The sequence below is a fragment of the Sphaerodactylus townsendi genome, linkage group LG16 (genome assembly GCF_021028975.2).
Source record: "Sphaerodactylus townsendi isolate TG3544 linkage group LG16, MPM_Stown_v2.3, whole genome shotgun sequence".
Classification (NCBI taxonomy): Eukaryota; Metazoa; Chordata; class Lepidosauria; order Squamata; family Sphaerodactylidae; genus Sphaerodactylus; species Sphaerodactylus townsendi.
In genome coordinates, this window is record NC_059440.1 from 18,410,816 (window position 1) to 18,437,584 (window position 26,769).

The following is a 26,769-nucleotide window of genomic DNA, read 5'->3' on the forward strand; positions in this document are numbered from 1 at the left end:
GAAGCATCCAGGGACAACCATAGCCACAAAGGCATGTACCCAAATCCATTTGGGACTGTGAAAGCACACCCATATATTTGTAGGACATCCCAACAAGCGTTGGTGTTCTGAGCAAAGCTTTTGAAAGGTGCCAACCTACCATGGTTACCCATAGTAAAGTGTTCTCTCGAGTAACTCCACCTCGGTGGAACAGTCTGATAAGGTCAGGAAAACTACCATTACATAGAAAACAGAATTGTTCAGGAGGGCATTTTTTATAAATGGAACTGCTTTTCTAGTTAATTGAGAGTTTCAGGAAGTTTTCTTTGTTGCTTGTATGTGTTTTGCTCTGATTTTGTAAACCGGGTTTGTCTCATTGATTGTTGTGTTTCTTACACTGTTCTCCAGTGACGCGTGCTACTATTTTGAATCCGGGGTTCTCTCATCTTGTCATCTGGTTTTGTTACGCTGTAGGTTGTATTCGTATGCCATTCTAATTTCCTTGTTTTTAACTGTGTAATTTGCCTTTCAGCGAGAAAGGCAGACCATAAACAAAATGTGTAAGTAAACAACTAAGTGACGGGAAATGAGTCCTGGCTCGGGGGAAAGGTGTCTGCTTTGCCCTGGGTTCAATCTCTGGCACCTTATTTAGCTGAAGAATAAGAATCTGGATATACCCTGCTTTTCTCAATCGTAAGGAGTCTCTAAGTGGCTTACAATCGCCCTCCTTTCGTGCCCAGCGGAAAGGAGCTTGTAGGCCACCTTGAGTCTCCTTACAAGAGAGAAAAGCAGGGTATAAATTCAAACTCTTCTTCTTCTTCCTTTCCTCACAACAGACACCTTGTGAGGTAAGTAGGGCTGAGAGAGTTTGGAGAGAACCGTGACTAGCCCAAGGTCACCCAGCAGGCTTCATGTGCAGGAACAGGGAAAAACAAACCCGGCTCTCCAGATTAAGAGTCCACTGCTCTTCACCGCTACACCATACTGGCTAGACAGTGTTCAGAAAATTTTCACTGCCCTGAGGGGACTCCAGGAAGCCAAGCCTGATAAACCAATGGCTTAATTCAGTATAAGGCAAATGCATCCGTTCACGACAGCATGGCATTTCCTCCGCACATGCTCAGAGGCAATTTCCCATCATTTCACATGTTCCTCCCAGGCCTTGAATCTGGTTCTACCAAAGCGAGGTCCTCATCAGACTTGCTCAGCTGCTACCCAGGTGTATATATAGTGGAATGGAACAAAACCAGATCCTGGGAAAGAAGGGAAGGGCCGATTGGGATTCAGGATATAACGCCCTCACAGACTAAAGTTGTTTGGAACACGTCGGACCACTGGGCCATCTCTGGCTGGAAGTGGTTCTCCAGGGAATCGGGCAGAGAGTGTTCTTTCTCTTCTACTTGAGATGTTTTGACTAGAGAAGAAGAGTTGGATTTATATCCCCCTTTCTCTCCTGTAAGGAGACTCAAAGGGGCTTACAAACTCCTTTCCCTTCCCCCCTCACTACAAACACCCTGTGAGGTAGGTGGGGCTGAGAGAGTCCTGAAGGAACTGTGACTAGCCCAAGGTCACCCAGCTGGCATGTGTTGGAGTGCACAAACTAATCTACTTCAGGATGGGGCCCGACCAGGGACTTTCCGCTTGCAGGCCACTCCCCTGAGTCATCGCCCCGCTACAAAGCAAAACCACCTTCCATCCAGCCGGTCCATCAGTCTATCCAACCCAGTCAATTTTTTCTTTGACAGTCAGCAGTTTCCCAAAAGTATCAGGCAAAGAACAAGAGTTTGGATTACCTTTTAAGGAGGATCAAAGTGGCTGACAGTTGCCTTCCCTTCCTCTCCCCACAACGGAGTTCTTGGAAAGAAGGTAAGGCTGAGAGAGTTCTTAGAGAACTGTGACTAGCCGAAGGTCACCCAGCAGGCTTCATGTGGAGGAGCGAGGGGGGACACCCAGTTCACCAGATTAGAATCTGCCACTCTGCAGATTAGAATCCACTTGCTCTTAATCACTACACTACACTGGCTGTTGGCTAGATTCAAGTCCAGTAGCACCCTAGAGAGCAATGTGATTTCCAGGATCTGAGCTTTCAAGCATCAAAGCTCCCTTTGTCAGATACTGCAAGAATCCTGTTGGTCTCTGAAGTGCTCCTGGATTAGCTGTTCTGCTGCAGACCAACACAGTCACCCTCTGAAACTATTTTTAGGCAAGCAAGGACCTGCTGACACTCCCTCCTACCCAAAATCCTTTTCCCTGGGCACGGACCTAGGACCTATCCCACAACAATTACACGGTCCAGCATACAACTATGGGGACTTTTTTTGGATGCTGCAGTTGGGCACTGCTCTTGTTTCAATGCAGGCCCAGGGAACAGCGGACGCCGCAGCTGCGAGGCCTGGTAGGGCAAGAACGGGGTCGTGGCGGTTCCCCTCCCCCGGCTGCCATGCACCATCTGGAGCGAGGCTTTTGCATTTCCACTCTAATCAATACGGCTCGTTATGTTTGTGTAATTGGCGCAACCCACATCCGCGCGCTTTGCCACACTGGGCCACTCTGACCTTGAAGAGGTCACCCAGCAGTTACAGCTTTCGAAAGCCAAACGTCCCGTGGAGACTGAAGTTCGTTCCTCGGCTGTGTGCGTGGCTGAGCTGGCCCTCTGCGAGAATGTCAAGTTCCTAGACCTCATTTTTAAACCGCAATCTTCCTGCCCTCAATGTAGCCCTCTGCCACCCATGCTTTACTCTTTTGCCCCTCGTGAAAACCCAGTTTCCTGTTTTTCCCCAAATATTTTCTGTTCTGCATACAACCTCCATGTTCAGGCCTCTGAAATCCAGCCCCATCCAATGGAGAGAATTGCCAGTCCATTCAAAGGGAAACATGTCTGTAGTGGAAAGTGCCATCAAATTAAAGCCAATTCCTGGCAAACCCCCACAAGCTTTTCAAGGCAAGAGACGAACAGAGGTGGTTTGCCATTACCTGCTTCTCATAGCAACCCTGGTATTCCTGGGTGGTCCGCAACCATCCAAATCCTAACTGTGCCCAACCCATCTTAGCTTTCAAGATCAGATGAGAGGGGGCCATTCCGGTCAGGTCTATATAGGTTTATTTTCAATGACAGTTTAATAGACAGTTGCAGAAGCTGTCTATCTCTGGGGCAAGCAACAGGGACAGTTGATGAAGATGAAGAAAAGTTTGAGGGGGGATATGATTGAAGTCTATAAAATTATGCATGGGGTAGAAAATGTTGACAGAGAGAAATTTTTCTCTCTTTCTCACAGTACTAGAACCAGGGGGCATTCATTGAAAATGCTGGGGGGAAGAATTAGGACTAATAAAAGGAAACACTTCTTCACGCAACGTGTGATTGGTTTTTGGAATATGCTGCCACAGAAGGTGGTGATGGCCACTAACCTGGATAGCTTTAAAAGGGGCTTGGACAGATTTATGGAGGAGAAGTCGATCTATGGCTACCAATCTTGATCCTCTTTGATCTGAGATTGCAAATGCCTTAACAGTCCAGGTGCTCAGGAGCAGCAGCAGCAGAAGGCCATTGCTTTCACATCCTGCATGTGAGCTCTCAGGCACCTGGTGGGCCACTGCGAGTAGCAGAGAGCTGGACTAGATGGACTCTGGTCTGATCCAGCTGGCTTGTTCTTATGTTCTTATGTTCTTAAGTTTGGATTTATATCCCACCTTTCTCTCCTGGAAGGAGACTCAAGGTGGCTTACAAGCTCCTTTCCCTTCCTCTCCCCACAACAGACACCTGGTGAGGTTGGTGGGGCTCAGAGAGTTCAGAGAGAACTGTGACTAGCCCAAGGTCACCCAGCAGGAATGTAGGAGTGCAGAAACACATCTGGTTCACCAGATAAGCCCCTGCCACTCAGGTGGAGGAGCGGGGAATCAAGCCCGGTTCTCCAGATTAGAATCCACCTGCTCTTATCCACTACAACACACTGGCTCTCGCTGATGCTTCTGTGCGTCCCCTGAGCATCTGACTGGCCGCTGGTAGAGACACAGCATTGGGTTGCTTAGCTCAGAAATGCTTTGTGCCAATCAGTCTGCCACTACAATTTTTCCCTACCAGCAACACCATCCACTTTCGACATTCAGTAGGGTGTGCCACCCTATTATCCTCTGATACTGCAATGCCACCGGAATCCACGAACAATTGTTATGTTTCCCAGGAGGGATCGCCCTACCTCTAATCCCCTCCGGACTAATCTTGTTAGCCTGCGGGTTGAACAAATGGCCATTTGCTCAGCTATTCAGGCCACGTGGCTAAACGTCCAATCCTGGCGCTAGAGTGACTCAGAAGAGCACGAATATGATAATAGTCATAATAACAACAACTACAATAATGCACGCACACTGCCATGGTCAATGACACTGAGTTTAAAAGTGTTCAACAACCAACGATTATGAACCATTCTTGTAGTATGTTTGGTTGGGCAAAGCATTCATTCCAGGGATCGGTCTCTTCCTCCTTCCGACACACCCCATCTTTCTGGGCAATTCTGAGAACTCTTCTTCCCCTCTGAAAGTGACACTGTTTATCCAGTGTGGCATAGTGGTTAAGAGCGGGTGCGCTCTAATCTGGAGAACCGGGTTTGATTCCCCGCTCTGCCACTTGAGCTGTGGAGGCTTATCTAGTGAACCAACACATGCCAGCTGGGTGACCTTGGGCTAGTCACGGTTCTTTGAAGATCTCTCAATCCCACCCACCTCACAGGGTGACTGTTTACACTTCTTCCTAAGTGCAGATGATTGGGGAAGGCAATGGCAAACCACCCCGTAAACACAGTGTGCCTACTGAGCGTCCTGATGCGACATCAGCCAATCGGTCAGTAATGACCTAGGGTTTGCACGCGGGACTACCTTAACCTTTAAAATTCTTTTGTAGGCTCTCTGGTGTGCTTCATATCAACACGAGCTTCTAGTCCCTATTACAATCCTCCATCACCTGGCTATATCTCCTCCATGGTCCCAGCTGCCTTTCTCCACCCTGTACCTCACAAGGCAGCAAACCACAGATTGTGATTCCCTCTTTTTAGCACTTTTCAGAAAGAGGGAATCTCAATCAACCTTGGTTCTCTGATGATAAATGTTTTTGGAAACGTATGCCGGCATGGCAGATGAGTTCACAAATCTCCTGGCATCTTTATCCTGAAAAGGGTATATAATAAGCAGCCTCAGCCAAAGGCAATCTGGGTAGGCAGCAAACCCCCAAACTCCACAGAGGAAAATAAACACTTCTTGGTCTGCTCCAGGGGATTGGCCCGTGGGAGATTCCCAGGCGTCTGGGCCAATGATCTGGACGCTGACCAAGTCGCAGCCATTGCTCAGAGAAATGTAAGGAAACATGGTCCCCTTTCATAGATTAAAGAAAGTTTTACACCGGCCAATAAGGATATTCAGCATAAGCTCACATGGTTCACTTAAAATGCTTTTCAGGCCCTCTTGGTGTGAGTGTGTATGTACATATTAGTACACAAAACAAAGCCACTTTGCATGTGCTTTTGCACATATGAAAACTGGAAAAGCAGCTTTAAATGTAGGCAATACATCTATGCACATTTGGAAACGAAGGAACACAGCTTTAAGTTCACTTATGCATATGAAAACCAGGGAGATGGTTCTAAAAACACTTGAACCAGCTTTCTCAACTGCTCAATGGCTGTAAGGAAAAGCAGGTGTGCAATCCTGCTGCAACTTAACAAGACCACAATTTTCAAAAGTCCATATGTGATAGAGAATCTCAGAGACTGGCTTGGTTGAAATAAACGCCAGTGGACCTGGCTTTCTCAGTTGCTTGGGGATAAGATGGCACTGAGGGAGGAAAGTGAGGGAGCAGGCCAAATTAATGACGCAAATGAGGACTGAAATCCATATTCAGAACAGCAAAGTGAAATCTGGAGATTGTGCTCTGTAAATGTTGACACTCCCTGAAATCTGTGATTAAAGTCTGAAAACTCCCCAAGACGTATTTGTCCATGTTGACAATCCCCTCAAAATGTCCTTTTCAGCATTTGGTGGTGAGTGCCCGAAAGTGGGGAGGCGATATTGGGGTCTAGATACTCCGGGTTTCATTCCCCACTCCTCCCTCTGAGTGGCAGAGGCTTATCTGGGGAACCAGATGTGTTTCCGCACTCCTATATCCCTGCTGGGTCACCTTGGGCCAGTCACAGTTCTTCAGAACTCTCTCAGCCCCACCTGCCTCACTGTTGTGGGGGAGGAAGAGAAAGGAGCTTGTAAGCCACCTTGAGCCTTCTTATAGGATAGAAAGGTGGGATGTAAATCCAAACTGTTATTCTTCTTCTTAAATCCATCTAGGATTCGTCTATGTCAACATCTGACAAATTCTGGACATGACTGCAGCTCTTCCATGTCTCCATCCACCAACAGCTAGGATGCTTCTGAAGATGCAAAGATCGCTCTAGACATCTTTGCAAGCATAAGGGCATGGGCAGGGGGTTGAAATGCCAAATGCGTTCCTCAAGGGAACTTAGTGCTGCCCTATATAACCAGGGGAGCCTCGTCCCTTGCTACAGATGCCTTCTGGGGCCCCTGCAGCTCAATGGCATTTCTAAAAATCTGACAAAGCTGCATTAGTTTGCCTGAGGTCCCTGAGCCCGTGACAGACCCTTCCTAAAGGGCACGTGCTGTATTTTGAAGGGACGATCTCGAAACACAATTCCACAGAGACAGTTACGTCAGTCAGTTGCGGTACAAAATTGAATGCTAGGGCACCTCCAAGACTCACCACTTTTTCCCACCTCCACTAAGCACAGACCACAACCTAGTTCAGTCAAAAATCTGTCTCAGTACACTTGATCACACAAACATAAAACTCCCATAGACTGAATCAGACCACTGTTGCGTCAACGTCGGTGTTATCTACTCAGACTGGCAGCAAATCTCCATCTACGTCCCCGCACCTACGTCCCCGTACCAAGTACTAAGCCACAAAGTATAACCTAGTTGCATACAGCTGTTAATTGCATACCCCAAACAATACGATGCTTCCGACTACAGATCTCCAGGGGCCCAGACAGAGTTCTTTCAAATCACCCAGTCCTTTGCAACTGGAGATGCCAGGAATCGAACCTGGGACTTTCTGCACGCAAAGCAGAGGCTCTTCCTCTGAGTCTCAGCCCCTCCCTTTGGAAGGATATAACTTTGTTTAGGACTGTGCAGCCGGAATAGGAGGCTGATCAAAGGCCGTGTCACGCTGGGGACCGAATCAGCTGTTGGCAGCCCAAAATATACTGGGCTTTCGTGGAAAAAAATTATCTCAAGAGTTTCCTTTGTGCTGCGCTCCCTTTGAGACGCTTCCCCTGCGCGAGAGATTGATTCTGAACCGGCTTCTAAGGAAGGAGAAGGAGGCAAAGGAGGACACTTCCAAGAGGTGGAGCTCTGCAGACAGAAGGGAGGAAAGAACGCCGGCTACAAACAGCCTCATCGATGCGACCTACAAAGGGACAAGAGCTGAGCTGTCCCCCTTTTCCGCAGGTCTCGCCAGTGGTTTGCTGTTCTTTGTGAGAGATAACTAGAAGCAAGTCCTTACCCCCCACTGCCAGCAATCCCTCACCTTGTAGTTGAGCTCCGCACAAGGGTGAGGATAGAATTATTGCTACCACGTCTGTTTCTGGAAGAGGAGTGGGGAGTTGGTTCCATCTGCAGCAGTCCGTGCCACGGTAATGCCAACTCCTGTCCTGTCCCAGAAACCAGGGCTTCTCCACCCCTCCCTACCCCTTACCCCCCCCCCCTTTCCACACAGTACCTTTTCCTCCTTCTCTGGCTCAGAGATGTACGAAGCCATCTTCCGCTCTGACCTGAGCTGCAAATTGAATATTTTGCTACAGGGCTTGTAAATGAAAGGGAGGTAGGGTGGAAGGGGGGGGGGGGAGAACAGCCACTTATATTTGCATAACCACACCCCCCAACCATTCCAGCATTTGCTCAGGTCGCTGTTCTAACACAGCCTGAGCCAGAAAGAAAGGACTCTCGTTGCCCTGGGGAGATCCATCCATTCATTCGATTCCGTCACAATCCGATCTGGTCTCTGTGGAGTGGGCTTTGCTTTTAGCCAGATCTCTGACCCCAAACCAGTTTGCAAAACAGGATTCTACTACACGTGAAAGGAGAATGTCACAGAGCATGTGCAAAGTAAAAAAAATACAGATAGTCCCCTGCGCAAGCACTGGTTCATTGCTGACCCATGAGGTGATATCAGTCACGTCATGACGTTTACTAGGCAAACTATGTTTATGGGATGGTTCGTTGTTGCCTTCCCCAGTCATCTCCCACCAAGATGGGTACTTGTCTTACTGGCTTGAGGCTGAGTCAGTCTTGAGCCAGCTACTGTAAACCGACTTCCTCTGGGATCAAACTCTGGTTGGGAGCAGAGCTTACAGTACTGCAGCTTCCTACTCTGCACCACAGGGCTCCTAATGTGCAGAATAGTCCTGAGTAAACACAGCCAGGGAGTGTAAAGTTTCTAAAACAATAAATGCTGAAAGTTCCAGTTTGGGGAACATAACCAGTATCTGCAGACCCCTTCCTTGAACTGGTGGTGATTTACATGTGCCTTGAATTGGCTGGCAAAGGAGCTGAGGTCTTGCACAGTTCTCAGCACCGAGTACTAAACTATAAAGCATACAACTTTAACCTAGTTACAGACAACTGTTAATTGCACACCTCAAGCAATATATGCTGCTTCCTACTACAGATGTAGATATTCTTCACTCTCTAAATTCTAATTATGGGCTCTCCCAGCATAGCTGACTGGCAAATAAACTAATCAAGTAATGAATGGCATTGCAAAACTTGTTGGACTAGACTAGCTAGAAGGAATGTCAACCATTTCAAGTCCTGGGAGTGTATTCATCATGTGCCATTTAATCAACTGACGATGTATATTTTGCTTACAATGAAAACCTTAAAATAGATACCTTTCTGAGATAAGAATGTACACCAGCTCTACCGGATCCATCCAAAGAACCAAAGAATACACACCAGCTCTACTGGATCCATCCAAGTACAGCATTTTCCTTCCAAGAGTAGCTAACCGCAGGATTCCGAGAAAAACCATCAGAAGGCATAATTGAAAAGCAGCCGCTGAAGGATTTCACTTGTGCAAATGGAAGCAACAGAAAGGGAGAAGAATTCGCACTCAACATCAGAAATGAATACACTTGCACAGACATCCCGAAGGGTGAAAAGGGTCGCTTCATAAAGAGTTTCAGGGATAGAAACAGGAAAAGAAATCCAAAAAACATTGCTGTTAGAGAATCCAACAGACCACATTGCTGTTTGAGACTCCAACTCACCACATTGCTGTTAGAGAATCCAACAGACCACTAAGCCTGGGAGAAAATACTTTGCAAACATATATTGCAGAAATTTCAAAGATGCAACCTTTCGTTCTTTGATAGTTATTGAAAGACTATGGGTTGGATCTAGGCTCATTCCGCACATGCAAAATTATGCACTTTCAAACTGCTTTCAGTGCTCTTTGAAGCTGTGCGGAATAGCAAAATTCACTTGCAAACAGTTGTGAAAGTGGTTTGAAAACGCATTATTTTGCATGTGCAGAAGGGGCCCTAGACTATTTTTTCCACCCCAGCAAGGCACTTCTGCCAGTAAAACAGAATGTGTCCCTTTCCCCCCCACCCACACACACACACACATACCCACAACGGCAACTTATTGGTCTCCCCGAAATCCCATTCTCAGGTAAAGCTTTAGAGGCCCTCAGGAAGAGCATAAGAGGCAAATCAAGGATGTACACTAGGAAAAGGAGGCTGTTGGAAATTTCCCCATCACTTTTGTTAGCAGAAAATTTAATGTGTATCAGTGCAAACCTAAGCATAGTTACCTCCCAAGATAAATGCCAACTACCTATGAAATTACAATAAATTCCAGTTCTGCTTTGCTGACAACATAGGGCCAGGAAGAGCAGAGTGAGGGCCAGGAAGAGCAGAGTGACCTGCTGGTGTTCATTTTGGAGGGCTTTTCTCAAAGCCACATCTTTTAAAACAGTGTATTTTTAACAGGGGTTTGCAGGGGTTTTCTCTTTTTCTCCTTGTAAGGTTGCTAAGAGCTGAGACTGCTGGAGGTGGGGCTTAACAGGGGTTAACAGAGGTTACTCTTTGTCCTGGGCTGCTAAAGGTGGGGCTCCTGAGGTGAGTCATTCAGTCTTTAGTTCAGTCTCTGGAACCAGCGGCAATTTCTTCTTCTTTTTTTAAAAAATAAATAAATTAATTAATTAATAAGGACATTTTTTGAGGGATAGTAGGTACAGATAGCTCAAAGGGGCACTGACTAAAAGTTTAATATCTAAATATATAAACAAAAGCAGATATGAAGGCAGGAAGCCAGCAGGGGGATGGGGGCTTCCCAGTGTTTTGCACTGAGTGTCACATGTATGACTATCTGCCACTAGGCCAGAAGTCGTGGGTGTGCCCTCGCTGCAATGAGCTCCTGGCATACAAGGAACGTGTCCGTTCTCTTGAAGCCAAGGTGGCAGACCTGGAGAAGCTGAGAGAGGCAGAGAGGGCAACAAACAAGGCTTTCAGGGACCCAGCAGCCGGGTCCCACTCCCAAGGTGACATCTCTTCAGATGTCATGGAGAATGAGAGTCTGGGTGACAGAGGGTGCCAGTCTGCGGTGGGGGAAGATGTTCCCTTAGATGGGACCCCTTCCTTAGTTGGTGGTCAGATATCCTCTCGCACTGAGGATACCCCTCGGGGAGGTGGGGGGCTCCTTGTAGTGGGTGATTCGATCATCAGGAATATAGAGAGTTGGGTTTGTGACAGGCGTGATGACCGCATGGTGACTTGCCTGCCTGGTGCGAAGGTTGCGGATGTCACGCTACGTCTAGATAGGCTGTTAGACAGTGCTGGGGTGGAGTCAGCAGTTGTGGTCCACATTGGTACCAATGACATTGGGAAATGTAGCCGGGAGGTTCTGGAAGCTAAATTTAGGCTGCTAGGAAAAAGGTTAAAATCCAGGACCCCCAAGGTGGCATTCTCTGAAATGCTACCTGTTCCACGCGCAGGGCGAGCTAGGCAAGCGGAGATACAGGGTCTCAATGCGTGGATGAGAAGGTGGTGCAAGGCAGAGGGTTTCAGATTTGTCAGGAACTGGGGAACCTTTTGGGATAAGGCAGGCCTGTACAAAAGGGACGGGCTTCATCTTAACCAAAGAGGAACCAGGCTGCTGGCGCTCAACATTAAAAAGGTGGCAGAACAGCTTTTAAACTGATCCCTGGGGGAAAGCCGACAGGAGCTGAGGTGACTTCGGTTCGGAATACAGAGTCCATGGGGATGCAGACAGAGAAGGAGGTTTTTTTAAATCAACCACATACAAGTGAAGAGCACAGCAATGTGATAAGTGATAGTGTCTACAAAAGGCTAGAGGGCAAAACACATAAATCCCAGGTTAGGGACAGAGACAGAGTATACAAGTGTCTCTATGCTAATAGTAGAAGCATTCGACCTAAAATGGGGGAGCTGGAGTACAGAGTTTTGAAGGAGGACATTGATATAGTGGGCATCACAGAGACATGGTGGAATGAGGAGAACCAGTGGGATGCTGTTATCCCAGGTTACAGGCTCTACAGGAAGGATAGGACAGGGCGTATTGGGGGTGGAGTGGCCCTCTACATCAAAGAGAGCATAGTGTCACATAAAATAGACAATGCAGGGGGAGCTGATTCCCCTACAGAAGCACTGTGGATATCAATACCAGGGGTGAAGCATAGTTTAACATTAGGAATATATTATCGTCCCCCTGACCAAAGCGCACAAGAGGATTCTGAGATGGAAAAAGAAATTAGAGAGGCCAACAAAAGCAAAAATGTCGTGGTAATGGGCGATTTTAACTATCCCCATATAAACTGGAAAAATGCATGTTCAGGTCATAGTAAGGAGAGAACATTCCTGGATATGCTAAATGACTGTGGCTTAGAGCAGATGGTTGTAGAACCAACCAGGGGAGATGTGATCCTAGATCTAATTCTATGTGGGACCCAGGACCTGGTGCGGGAAGTCAGTGTTGTTGAGCCGATAGGGAACAGCGACCACAATGCTGTCAGATTCAGTATCTCTGCATGCGAACAAGTGACAACTACTAATGTAGTTACATTTGCCTTCAGAAAGGGAAATTTCTCAAAGATGAGGGGGATAGTGCGCAGGAAGCTGAAAGGGAAAATCAAGAGAGTCAAAAATGTCCAAGATGCTTGGAGGTTATTTAAAAACACAGTCACAAAAGCTCAGCTGGAATGTGTTCCGCAGGTTAGGAAAGGCAGCGCCCAGTCCAAAAGAAAGCCACCATGGTTAACAAGGGACGTTGAGGAAATTATTAGGAAAAAAAAGATGTCTTTTAGAAAATGGAAGTCCAACTTAACTGATAAAGAATACCAGAGAGAACACAAATGGTGGCAAAAGAGAAGCAAGTTAGCTGTAAGGGAGGCAAAAAAGGATTATGAGGAACACATGGCTGTGAACATCAAAACCAGCAACAAACAGTTCTTCAAGTACATCAAAAGCAGGAAGCCAGCAAGGGAAGCGGTAGGCCCGTTAGATGACAAAGGAACAAAGGGTGTGCTAAAAGATGACAGGGAGATTGCAGAAAAGCTGAATGAATTCTTTGCATCTGTCTTCACCCAAGAGGAGGTGAGGAAAATTCCTGCACCTGAACCAAGCTTCTTAGGAGGCGAATCCGAGGAACTAACAAAGATAGTGGTAGACAAGGAAGAAGTTCTGGCAGCCATTGATAAACTAAATGTTACCAAATCCCCTGGCCCAGATTGCATTCACCCAAGAGTTCTTAAAGAGCTCAAGCATGAAATTGCTGATCTTCTCACTTTAATATGCAACTTATCCTTGAAATCAGGCTCCATCCCTGAAGACTGGAAGATGGCCAATGTCACACCAATCTTTAAGAAAGGATCTAGGGGGGACCCGGGAAATTACAGGCCAGTCAGTTTGACATCTGTTCCTGGTAAATTAGTAGAATCTGTCATTAAAGATAAAATTATAAAACATGTAGAAAAGCAAGACCTGCTGAGAAAGAGTCAGCATGGCTTTTGCAGAGGCAAATCCTGTCTTACAAACTTACTAGAGTTCTTTGAGGATGTAAACAGGCATGTGGATAAGGGGGAACCAGTGGACATTGTCTACTTGGATTTCCAAAAGGCTTTTGACAAAGTTCCTCACCAGAGACTATTGAGAAAACTCAGCAATGAAGGAATAAGAGGGGAAGTCCTCCTATGGATTAAAAACTGGTTGAGAAACAGGAAGCAAAGAGTGGGTGTAAATGGGAAATTCTCACAATGGAGAGATGTAGGGAGTGGTGTCCCCCAAGGATCCGTATTGGGACCAGTGCTCTTTAACCTATTCATAAATGACCTGGAAGTAGGGGTGGGTAGCGTGGTGGCCAAGTTTGCAGATGATACCAAATTATGTAGGGTGGTGAGAACCACAAAGGATTGCGAGGAGCTCCAAGCGGACCTTGATAAATTAGGTGAGTGGGCTAAGAAATGGCAAATGCAGTTCAATGTAGCAAAATGCAAAGTGATGCACATAGGGGCAAAAAATCCAAACTTCACATACACGCTACAGGGGTCAGTGCTATCAGTCACAGACCAGGAAAGGGATTTGGGCGTCTTAATTGATAGTTCCATGGGAATGTCAACTCAATGTATGGCAGCTGTGAAAAAGGCAAACTCTATGCTGGGGATAATTAGGAAAGGAATTGAGAATAAAACTGCAAAGATTGTCATGCCCTTATATAAAGCTGTGGTGCGACCGCACTTGGAGTACTGTGTTCAGTTCTGGTCGCCACATCTCAAAAAGGATATTGAAGAGATAGAAAAAGTGCAGAGAAGGGCGACGAGGATGATTGAGGGACTGCAGCACCTTCCTTATGAGGAAAGGCTGCAGCGTTTGGGACTCTTTAGTTTGGAGAGGAGACGTCTGAGGGGGGATATGATTGAAGTCTATAAAATTATGCATGGGGTAGAAAATGTTGACAGAGAGAAATTTTTCTCTCTTTCTCACAATACTAGAACCAGGGGGCATTCATTGAAAATGCTGGGGGGAAGAATTAGAACTAATAAAAGGAAACACTTCTTCACGCAACGTGTGATTGGTGTTTGGAATATGCTGCCACAGGAGGTGGTGATGGCCACTAACCTGGATAGCTTTAAAAGGGGCTTGGACAGATTTATGGAGGAGAAGTCGATTTATGGCTACCAATCTTGATCCTCTTTGATCTGAGATTGCAAATGCCTTAACAGTCCAGGTGCTCGGGAGCAACAGCCACAGAAGGCCATTGCTTTCACATCCTACATGTGAACTCCCAAAGGCACCTGGTGGGCCACTGCGAGTAGCAGAGAGCTGGACTAGATGGACTCTGGTCTGATCCAGCTGGCTTGTTCTTATGTTCTTATGTTCTTAACATCTGCTTTCAGAAGATGTAAGAAAGAACAATTGCCTTTGATTCTAACCAGTGGAGAAGATTTGATGAGGTCAAAGTCACAGGAACTGGGGGGGGGGGGAGATGACCACCTAATGCTGGGATCCTTGGCCATATGGAAAACTCAAAGTGCAGGTAAATCAACACATACCTTTTTGAATTTTAGGAAAGAGAAAGCAATCCAGGGAGGGGGTTTCTTACAGGTGGGACCTCACAAAAATAGAAGAGAATAAAGGCACAACCGTTACCAATAGTAACGAGAAAGAAAAATGTGAGATGTCTTCAGAACTGACACTTTAACAGTCTGGAGGGGTGTTTTGAGTGGGACGTAGCAGGATTCAGTTCTCAGCCTTGTATGCTTTGATATTTTTATTAGGGGTGGAGGCTATCCTTATCAAATTTTCAGATGTCATATAACTGGGAGGGGCACCCAACACCTTAGAAGATGGAAATCAAATTCAGAACGATCTTGATACATTTGAAAGCTGGGCTAATTAAAGAAAATGAAATTCAGCAACACCAAGTTATGAATTTAGACAAAAATAAGCAAATGCATACATACAGGTTGGGTAACACCTGGTTTGGCAGAAGTATTTGGGAAAAGGATTTTGGGGTCACAGTCGATCCCAAGTCAAACATGAGCCGACAGGTGATGCTACTGCAAAAAAGGCTAATGTTATCATAGACTTCACTAACAGAAACAAAGTCATGTCTGGTACTAATTCCACTCTTCTCTGAGCTAGCCAGAATACACATGGGGAACTATATTCCATTCTGATAGCAGTAAGAAAGATGAAGACAAGCTGGAACAGGTTCTGATAAGGACAACCAAAATAGTCCAGAATCTGGAAAACAAGTTCTAGGGGGAGAAATTGAAAAAACTGAGAATATTTAACCAGGGAAAGACAATACTCAGGGGGGAATAAGATTATGTTCTTCAAATACCTGGTAGAGAAGAGCAGGATATAAATCCAATCTGCACTGTTAGAACAGGAGCCCAATTTATCTGACTCACAATAGATCACGCTGGAATAAATGTTTTTAGTTTGATTAGTGCTGTTGGACTGCTGCTACCCCTCTGGAATAAACACCAAGGAAACATTCACAAACTCCACCGTTCCCACATTCCTGGGCGGTTCTGTCTTACAGCCCTCTTTCTGACCCCTGATTTCTGATTAATCTAACTATTTATCAAGCTGATGCTTGAAGCCCTAACTGCTAGACAGTCTGGATCTAGAGTATTGCACTTTGGGAGAAAACTGGACAAATTACACACACCCAAAAGCAGACAGATATTTGTGAATTGGCCAGGATCACAGACTTCCGGGGCAAAGGCATGAAACTCTGAACATTAGATCCTCATAATTGTTACAGGCAGGCATGACCCCTGTAGTAGTGCACCGCCGACCCAGCAGTGCCGTAGTAGAACGTTGGGACGCCAACGGACCTGCGGCCTTGCCGGTCGCATCGCACCCCCACTCCTCATCCCCCCATGAGTCACGGGTCGTGAACTGTCTGGCTCAATCACCGGGCGCAGGGACAATGGTCTTGCCCCCAGGTGAGGATTAGGCTCAGACGCGTACGCTCCTCTCCGCACGTAGCCAGATGAGATCATGCATCACATGATGATCTCCCGACCTCCCGCTCTCCCGGAACTCCCCCCAGTCCTCCCTCCTACACGCCCCCGATAGAGTAACAATAAAAGGTGCCAGGAACCGGCAGACGGGAGACTCGCTAGGAACACGGACCTCCGGTCTCCCGCTGCTGGCGATCTCCACCAGATGTTATCTCCGCGTCTCGTCTCGTTCTTACGCTGACCGCGTGGGTCGACTACAACCCCAAAGCAAGAGAAGTGCTGAGCATCCCTGAGCCACATGTGGTGCCCAGATGTTCAATCCAGCTGACTTGCACACAGTACTCCCTGATTCTGGAAAAGAAGTGTGTCAAGATGTAAGGGGTCTGATCGGTATCCTTTGGAAATGCACGGTCCTCTTCTAGAGCTGGGATGGTCTCAAATGGCCAGAATCTGCCCTGATTTCAAAAGAACATAAGAAAAGCTTTACTGCATCAAACCAAAGGTCCAGTGGTCCAAACTTTTGTTCCTCACACAGGCCAATTAGTTCCTCCCCATCCAGAAGGTCCAAAAGCAGGGCAGAGATGTCACAGCCTTCCCTGTGGTTGTCAAGCAACTGGTATTCAGAGGTACAGTCCCTCTGAACATGGAAACTCCATTTAGCCATCATGGCCTTTGACCAATCCTCTGCAACTTTATCTAAAGCCTTGAGCTATATAAGGTAGCAGCCATCTCTGTATTTTATGGTAGACCTCCTAGACTTTCTGCAGAGGTAGACATTTGAAGGTATTGGCTTCCATCTCTTAAAGAAAGTCATAAGCATCTTAGTCTTTGTTTGCTTTAGAAACAGCTGTCTCCCCAAAACAGTGTCCCATGATCCTCTCTAACATCCACCAACAGCAGCCCGTTTAAATAATATCCTCATGCACCACTTGAGCCATGAAGGGTTCCTCTCCAGTCCTCACTTCTGGACTTATTGAGAGCTACTTTCCAAATCTAAAGCCCAGCTGCTATGTGACGTCGCCAGAAAGTCACCATTATTCCACAAACAAACTTCAAAGGCAGATTCCGCTGTGAAAACTCCCAAGTTAGAATTCATCAGGAAGCTTTTCACTCGCTCATTAAGCCCTGATAAAGACAATGGATTCCAGTCATATACACTGCAGGTATTATGAGGAATTAACTCAGCAAGTCTAGCAAGATTGCGTTACCGTCAATTAACGCTGATCTGAATTGCCACTGTGCCCATACGCTTGAGCTTTGCTTAGATGCTATCTCTTGCATTTCATTGACTTTTAAACCCACTGTTTTCTTTTCCTTCCTTCTTCCGTGCCCGTTTGTAGCTACATCTCTGTTGACAGATGACTCGCTGCCGGCATCTGACGAAATCCACAAACACTGGGGCCATCCCTGAGCGGTTTCTCTAAAAGGAGACCCTCTTTGTATACTCTTGTAGGTCACGGAGAGTCATTTTCACAATCATGCTTCTAATCAGCATTCACAAAGATGTGCCAAACGCCAAGTGCAACTTCACAACCCTTAATATACAGGTGAACTAACACTTCACAATGGTCATTTTTCAATGGGTAAGAACAATAGTATTTCTTACATAGTTGCTAAGTTTTGTTTTCCAGTTAGTAGAATGTGGAGATCTCTAGCTGATATAATAGTAGAGTGACCTTGCTGACTCTGTATTAATTACTTTTGAGAGGAAGAACAGCAGTCGTGTAGTGGTTAAGAGCAGGTGCACTCTAATCTGGAGAACCAGGTTTGATTTCCCGCTCTGCCACATGAGCAGTGGAGGATTATCTGGTGAACCACTCCAACACATGCCAGCTGGGTGACCTTGGGCTAGTCACAATTCTTTGGAGCTCTTTCAGCCCCATCCTCCTCACAGGGTGTTTGTTGTGGGAAAGGAGGGAAAGGAGATTGTAAGCCCCTTTTCCTTACCGGAGAGAAAAGGGGGATATAAATCCAAATTATTATTATTATTATTATTATTATTATTATTATTATTATTATTTCAACCTGCTGGCCAAATGACTGTAAATAGAACTGAACACACCAAAGTCCAGATCAGTTGCCACCTTTCAGAGTTCGATCTATTTTCCAGTTCACAGTATGGTCATTTCAAGCACTTCAAAAATGCCTTCTTCCAGCTCTGACCTATTTGCATTGTGCCAGAGATAAACAGCCAATGATTTACGTAGGCCCTTCAAAGACACTGACTTCCCCTACAAGATCAGACCACAGTCAACAGCCACTGAAGTAGTCATTCCCAAACTGTGGGCCACAAGAAAACATGCAGGTACGTCACAAGAAATAAATTCATAAAAAGAGAGCCAAAAGTTCCCACTTGAGGCTGGCTGCTGCATCTCTGCATGAGTTGCTGTCCCTTTGGTCTTGCCTCTTTCCAACCAGCCTCTGCTGGAGGTCAGTAATACTGTTTCCAGCTGCTCCCCTTTTGGACGAAATATATATATTTCATCCAAAAGAAAAAAGAAGAGGGAAACTTTGTGGGGGGAGGGGTGACTGAATGCCTGTCCACAAAGGCTGCAGAGCTTTCCAATACTTCCAATGATCTGATTCATCCAACCAAAAAAAAAGAAGATTCTCAGAGATTTCGAGAATCCCCCTTCCAAAAAAATTCGGGCTTATAAACCAGTTGGCCAAAAAAGCTGACATGGATATCGCCGGCATCACCACAAGAAAATCCAAAAGACAATTTGTGGGTCGTTTCAGTCAGGCTGGTATGCAGTCAGGCTGGTAAAGGCACCACCCCATCGCCAGGCTTAAGGGGAAAGGTCTGTCTGCCTGCACTAGCCCCCCCCACCCCCACCCCCACCCCCACCCCGCATGGTGTGATGGCCAATGCCAGCCTTGGAGATCCAGTCCTAACCTAGATAACCCCAGGTTAGTCTGATCTCATAAAATCTCAGAAGCTCAGAAGCATCAACCCTGATTAAAATTTGGATGGGAGACCTCCAAGAAATAACAGGGGTATGAAGCAGAGGCAGGCAATGGCAAACCACCTCCGAAAGTCCCTTGCCCTGAAAACCCAACGGGGTTGGCCATAAGTCAGCTATGGCCCGACAGCACCCACGCACACGGAGACCAGGTTTCAAATCCTCACCATCGGCAGACAGATGACTTTGAGCTAGTCATTCTCAGCCTAGCCTACCTCACAGGGTTGCTTGGCGGACACCACAAAGGTGCAAGAACCGCTTTGAGGCCTTTGGAAGAAGAAAGATAAAAATATGAGATCTAGACTTTGACCTGAAGGGGGGTGATCCCTCTGCCTGCAGGCACACATGAAAGGGAAGAGGTCTTTGCCTTTGGGAGGTTCAGCTCAGATGCCATTAATCGCATAGCCTGGCGAAGACTGGGGGAACTCCAGTCTGGGCTCCATCCAGTGTGTGTTTACTCAGATGTAAGCCCCACAGTGATGAAAGAGATGCTCAGTTAGAGCTGTATCAGATTGCAGTCTGTAGTCCATCAGCCCTGAATTGTCACTGATGCTAATGAGGTTGTGGTTTTATGTTCGCGACGTGCAGAACATGGTGCGTCCCAGCGTGCGGCGCTGCACAGATGTAAGCGCTCGGCTGCAAGTGAAACACCACTCTGGGGTCACCCCGGCCCGGCCTCGAGCCCCTGGCACTCAGAATCCAATCCAATTTAAATTAAGTAACGTTAAGCATGCCTGACATATTTAGATGCTGCTTTTCCCAATTGACCTATAAACAATCCCCACCCCCACCCCATCCAAACATGCACCCCAAAGATAGCAAATGCTGGCTTGGCAGCCTCCCCAGCTCCCTTTCCACAGAGGAAGGATCCCAGACCGCATTGCCGCCGCCATGAGAAGAGAAGCACTCTACACATGCTCAGGGGCTCTTCCCGTTGCAATTATGATTTGTTTCGCATCTGCAAAGGACAACCGGTTTGGGAGCGCAGGCGGAGGCGCCGGATCTTCTCCCGGCACGCCAGCTCCCCGGGGCGGCCTCTGCAGGCCAAGTGGGGCAGGGGCCTAGGCGGCACCGGAGTGCCAGCTGATGCCCGCATCGAGGCTCCGCGGAAGCGCCCCGGATGCAGCAGAAGCCAAGTGCTCCGCCCGCCCTTGGAAGCGGCCGCAGCTCCCGCGGGGCGCGCCAGGCCGATGCCGGAGTGGCTCCGGAGTGACTCCGGTCCGTGCCCCTCCCGCGCTGCCCGCCCTTACCATGGCCCGCGCCTCGGCTCGGCGGGGCTCCTCCTGGGCGCTGCTCCCTCCTTCGCCCGCTCGGCCCCTGCCAGGCCGGCGCCGGGATAGGACAGCCGGCCGAGGCTGCGGACGCTCATGTGATCCGCCGAAGGCTGGGCGGGGGAGCAGCCGGCAGCATCGCGGCCTGGGACGGGAGCGCGCCGGGCCCGGCGGGGCTGAGCGGCGGGGCATGTGCAAAGTGCCTAGCGTCACCGCCCCCGGGCATGCGCAGAGCACAAAACAGGCTTCCCCAACGGCTGTACAGAGTGTTCTTGGGCATGTGCAAAGTGCATGCTGAATCCTCGGAGCCAGTTTCGGAAATGAGCAGGTAGTGACCCCAGGGCATGGGCATTATATTCACAACGGAGGGCAACTCTGGCCACGTGCAGAATTTGTTTGTTTGTTTGTTTGTACATACTTCGAATGCACTATACCGCCCACCCCCGAAGGGCTCTGGGCTGTGTACAACCCAATATAGCAGATAAAATACATCATAAAATCTTTAAAAACTTTTTTAAAAAATGTAAGCCTGGGCCCAGCTTCAGAAATCATCAACAGAGAGCACCTGTGAGGCCCCTTCCACACATAGGGTTTTTCAGGCAAGAGATGTTCCAAGGTGGTTTTCCATAGCAACCATAGACTTCCTTGGTGGCCTCCCTTCCAACCAACTACTAACCAACTCTGCTAAACTACCAAGATCAGACAAGGTTGGGCCGGCCCGGGTCATCGCGGTACAGGTGTTCCAACAGTTCACTGAAGTAATCTGTATTTTACTCACACCGCGAATCCTAAAATAAGCATTTGATATATGCCTTGTAGGTAATGCAGATAATTAAAGAAGCCTCTTTGGAGCCAATGTGCTATATAGTCTGTTTTACAAGATTCTGGTCACCATGCCTCTCAAATCTAGCAAATTATCATGACCTGCAAACAGGTCGGGGCCTTGTAAATTTTATTGCATAACTCAGCTGTCTTGAAAATCCACCTCCCTCGAACAGCAAGGGAAACAGAAAAGCGGGGGAGATCAGAAAAGCAAGCCGGGGATTACCTTCAAACTTTGTGGGTTTCCCACCCACAGAGATCTGAGAGGAGTAGGGAAGACTCCCTTGTAAGTGGAGGAAAGGGGAGGGAGGGACCATGAATGTCTAAATCTGTACTGTGTCCAGTGAATCTCAGGATTACTGAGGATTACCCTCAGAGCCCTTCCAGACAGTGCGCGTTTTTCTGTTCCCAGCAGCCACACTACCCGAGTATCCTCCCTGGAGTACAAAGGAAAATACACAAACCAAAAAAGGGGGGAAAACTTAACCCCACAAAATTAGAATTAAGTAAAAGGGAACAAAATGGTTTAAGGAGCCATTAAATATAAAACTGCTGAATATCAAAAACTCATATGTATTTATTACAAATTAAAATCACCTACACTTGTAAAAAGCCCATAGTAGGGGATTATGTCAATTTCTTGTAGGCTATTGTGTCAATTTCTTGACTTTTTAGATAGTACAAAGCAAAACCACGGGATGGAGAAAAGCACCAGGAGCAGGGAGGGCAAAATGATTATGTTTTCGCACTGCTAATGCACGCTGACTTGCGAGATGTACCAAGGGAGAGGGATACTCTCGCTTGGCATGGCCAGTCAAAGAATCTTTTCATACCCCAAACAGAAAAGTTCTGGGAATGACCTTTAAGGCTGTGAGCGGTCTTGCATACCTGCAGGACTGCCTGCGGGACCGCCTTGCATACCTGCAGGACCGCCTCTCCCCGTATTGCCCCTTACACCCCCTCCGCTCGTTGGAGCAAAATCTGCTGGTGGTCTCTGGCCCAAAAGATATCCGGCTGGCCTTCACAAGGGCCAGGATCTTTACGGCCTTGGCCCCTACCTGGTGGAACAGGCTCCCTAGGGAGATCAGGGGTCCTGCGGGATCTGAATGGTTTCCGCAGGGCCTGTAAAACAGAGCTGTTCCGCCAGGCTTTTACATCTTGCCAGCCAGATCCAAACTGAATTAACTTGATATTTGTGGCCTCCCTGGGACATAATAATGGGGTTGGGTGTTGCCATCTATTGTCAACCTTGCATTTTTTAAAGCTTTTATGCAGTTTTATGTTGTTATGTTTTTTTAAAAAATGATTGCTGTTGTTGTACTATTTATTATTGTTGTTCACCACCCTGAGCCCTGCGGGGGAGGGCGGTTTATAAATCGAAAAAAAATTTTTTTTAACATCCTGTCCAAACACACACGCACACGCACACGCACACGCACACGCACACGCACACGCACACACACCCCTGAAAGGTGCCAGCCAGGAGCTCAGAAGCCAAGCCTGAAAGATATGATGACTCTCTGGCCCCTTCCGCACACGCAAAATAATGCGTTTTCAAACCACTTTCACAACTGTTTGCAAGTGGATTTTGCCATTCCGCACAGCTTCAAAGAGCACTGAAAGCAGTTTGAAAGTGCATTATTCTGCATGTGCGGAATGAGCCTCTGTTTCCAGCAGCAGAAACTTCTCAAAGGTATACTGCCTTTGTCCATGGAGGTTCCATTGAGCAATGGGTTGTATGGGACTAATTCCTCCATAAATGTGTCCTTTTAAAAACATCTACACCCGTGGCCATCATGCACTTAATTCTAAGAGGGGCGGGAGCGTCCTTTCCCTCGCAATTCTTTCTTCCCAGAACTGCCCCCCGCCACACACACACACACACACACATACACAACCTTTTCGAGAATCAACCCACAGTGCCAGAAAGAAGCCCAGTTGGAAGAAAGAGTAGGAAGAAGTCACAGGAGGAAAAAGCATCTGGGAAGCATTAAAACACCCCTTCATCTCCGCTCCTTCATCCTTGCAAATTAACCCTCCCCCATTTTTGCCTTTCTGTTATGTTGCAAAAATAGGATTGGGAGCCCACGTCTGCCACTGTACCCAAAAATTCCAACCTACAGATGGGTCTTTCCTTTCTCTTCCAAGCTGCCCAAACAAGCATGTTTTTCCTTCATTGCTGTGCTGAAGGCGGCAGGGCGGGGGGGGGGGGGGGTCCACATCCAGATTCTCTGTTTTAAAGATCAGGAAGTACTGAGAGGACTCAGACAGAGACCATTCTCAAGCACAGCTTCCGGAGAAAGGGGGAGGCTGCAGCCAGAAGCTATTAGTACCAAGAGAGAGCTATAATTATTCTTGGAGGCCACGTTTATTTTGGGAAGGGTCTGGCCTGATTCCCAGGGGTTATTTTCCCCCGTCTTCAAAATCAAGACCAAATCAAGATGGGAAAGCCCAGCTCCAGCTGTAGTCTGGATTGCAGGACAGAATATTTCTTACCCACCGCTGTAGCAGGTTGGCAATATCCGCTTCTGGATATTTTTTTTAACCCTCGGTTTCAACAGCGATATTCCGATAACGTTGCCAGAAATAGCGCGACGTATTTTATTTATTCATATTAATTAAAAAGCCTTCCTTTCTCACCAGGACGCAAGGTGGATTACGAGCGTGACAAAACTATTCGGTTGATCAGTAAACCAGTGACAAAATCTGCTACCGTTTAAATGTTAACATTTGAAGCCAGCAGCAAAGATTCCTAATAAAACAAGCCCATTCCGTCATTCAGCAAGCAGATAACAAAATACAATCGCTTTTCCTGGCTAGAGATAAGAAGTGGGGGGGCGCACTTCTTATCACCCTGTGAGGTGGGTGGGGCTGAGAGAGCTCCGAAGAACTGTGACGAGCCCAAGGTCACCCAGCTGGCCTGTGTTGGAGTGCACAAGCTAATCTGGTTCACCAGATAAGCCTCCACAGATCAAGTGGCAGAGCGGGGAATCAAACCCGGTTCTCCAGATTAAAGAGCATCTGCTCTTAACCACTACACCACGCTGGCTCTAGCAATCCGAGGACGGTGGCATGTGCCCACTCTCACCACTGCCGCCTTCTAGAAACAGGTCAGAATGGCTCTTTGAATCTCCATTAGTAACCTCAGCGATAACAAAACTGCACTTTGCTTACTCTTGACAGGAAGTGGAAGAAAGACCCCCAGGGATACGGTTGGGACGGTGATCTCTGAGGCCCATTATGCACAAGTTTACCGCAATCAGAGAGGGTTGGACTCCGTTGTATTTTTTTTAATGCCATCTTCACAGGTGTCAAACTCATGGCCCTCCAGATGTTATGGACTACAGTTCCCATCATCCCCTGCCACCACGAGCAATTAGCCATGCAGGCTGGGGATGATGGGAACTGTAGTCCATAACATCTGGAGGGCCGTGAGTTTGACATGGAACTCGATTAGATTGTTATAGGTTTTATACTGAGAGATTGTGTTTATTTTGTTGTTATCTTACAGTCTCCCTGCCCCAGTAAGGGAAAGAGCAGCCTATAAATAGAGTGTGTGTGTGTGTGTGCACGCGTGCGTGCGTATATGTGCACGCACAGACAAATAAATGGCAGGGGGTCACTGGAGATCATCATGCCGAGGGCCCCCCAAATCTGGAGCCAGTTCTGATTTGGGGTAATAATTTTTGAGTGTGTTTTCACTCTGAAATAGGAATTAAAATAGGACTTGCCTGTTTGGGGGAAACAGCTGTATTGTGCTAGAAACACCAACCAGACAAATGTTCAGTGCGCAGAACCCCAACGGATTGGTAGCCTACTCAACAGTGCCACCTACTGTGTGAACTCAGATTATCATGTTTATTACTGATACGATTGTCACATGACCAAACAAACAGGCCTTATGCAGAGTCAGTCCGTTGGTCCCTACTGTTCTCCCCATCAGGAGCAGAGAAAGTTCTTTCCAATAGGACCGAGAAAGGCTCTCGGTGGGCCAGCCGAACCAATGCACTAGCTCACCCAGCCTGCCTTGTCAAGAATTGGTGACTTGAGATGGTAATAAAAACTTTATTCACCACCCCTGAGTAGGCAGTGTGGTCTAGTGGTGGACTCCAATGTGGAGAGCCGCCATTCTCTCCTGTAAGGAGACTCAAGGTGGCTTACAAGCTTCCTCTCCCCACAACAGACACCTGGTGAGGTAGGTGAGGCTGAGAGAGTTCTGAAGAACTGTGACTAGCCCAAGGTCGCCCAGCAGGAATGTAGGAGTGCGGAAACACATCTGGTTCCCCAGATAAGCCTCTGCCACTCAGGTGGAGGAGTGGGGAATCAAACCCGGTTCTCCAGATTAGAATCCTGCTTTTAACCACTACACCAGGCTGGCTCTCTTAAGGGTGTCTCTGAATGGATGAAGAAAAGCAGATAAAGCCTTTTGTGTTACATCCAGACCCTGTGCTAATGGGAATAATCACAACTATAATGGAATTCAGCCAACCAATTGAGCCAAAACAAAATGCGCACTGCCCTACCAGGTCAACCAGCCATAAAACCCCAACATGTACTACAAACAGAGCTGGTATATCTTCTGTCTTAAATTAGGCAATGAACCTTTTATTTACCCCAAGATGAGAAGAACCTTTAAAACCAATCCAGCCTGCTTTGGAAGTCGCTCTACTATTAAAATGCGGAAGATCACATTGCGCGGGGGGCGGGGGGGGTGTCTCTTACCTCTTCATCTGGAGGAGGGAGGTCCAGAGGAGAAGCCGTTTCCAGAGGGCAGGAAGCCGGAGAGAAGAGCAGTCAGAAGGCAAGAATCGGAAAGAGATTAAAGCCAGTTAGATTCACACCCAAGACAAGTAATTGCTAACAGGGAAGGCCCAGTCTACTCTACAAAGCCGGTCTACTCTACAAAGCTTCACCAGGGCCATTCCTGGGGACCCTACTGTATCTACCAGGACATGCCAGACTCCACTTGGAGCTCAAACATGATAATCTGAGTCCTGATCCAGGGACTTATTAGGGCTTTTTTTAAGGCACACAGGGAACTCAACTGCTCCTAAGCAGAAGGAGTAAAGAAGAAGAGTTGGATTTATATCCCCTCTTTCTCTCCTGTAAGGAGACTCAAAGGGGTTTACAATCTCCGTTCCCTTCCCCTCCCCCTCACAACAAACACCCTGTGAGGTGGGTGGGGCTGAGAGAGCTCTGAAGAACTGTGACTCGCCCAAGGTCACCCAGCTGGCATGTGTTGGAGTGCCCACGTTAATCTAGTTCACCAGATAAGTCTCCACAGCTCAAGAGGCAGAACAGGGAATCAAACCCGGTTCCCCATATTAGAGTCCACCTGCTCTCAACCACTACACCATGCTAGCTTCCTTCGTGCAGCAATAGAGGCCCCCTGCTTTATGAACGCAAGCCTGGAATTTTCCCCTTGTAGCTGTTTCTGAATTCTGTTGATTCTCTAAGGATAGGATCTTCTATGGATGTCATTTATAAGGTTGCTGGCGACAGTTTTAATAGGTGGACTAGAGTTGCCAACCTCCAGGTGTGGGCTGGAGATCTCCCACTATTCCAAGTGATCTGCAAGCGAGAGAGATCAATTCCCCTGGAGAAAAAATGACTTCTTTGGAGTGTAGACTGTGTGCTGAGTTGCCTTCTATTGGTTGGGAAATAGAAGAGGGGGGGTGCA

At 47.4% G+C, this 26,769-nt stretch overlaps 1 protein-coding gene across 5 annotated transcripts in view; it reads right to left on the minus strand.

Annotated features, from left to right (window-relative positions):
- Positions 1–26,769, minus strand: part of LOC125445716 (septin-4-like) — a 47,753-nt gene that overhangs the window by 19,584 nt on the left and 1,400 nt on the right. For 3 of the 5 annotated variants that reach the window (XM_048518979.1, XM_048518975.1, XM_048518976.1), the window contains exon 1: positions 20,247–20,349. In XM_048518979.1, the coding sequence (XP_048374936.1) occupies positions 20,247–20,249 (3 nt within the window). In that variant the 5' untranslated portion in view covers positions 20,250–20,349. Of the gene's footprint in view, positions 1–7,756; positions 7,925–20,246; positions 20,350–25,811; positions 25,820–26,769 lie in introns of those variants that run through there. The other 2 variants (XM_048518978.1, XM_048518977.1) reach the window with 2 other exon arrangements.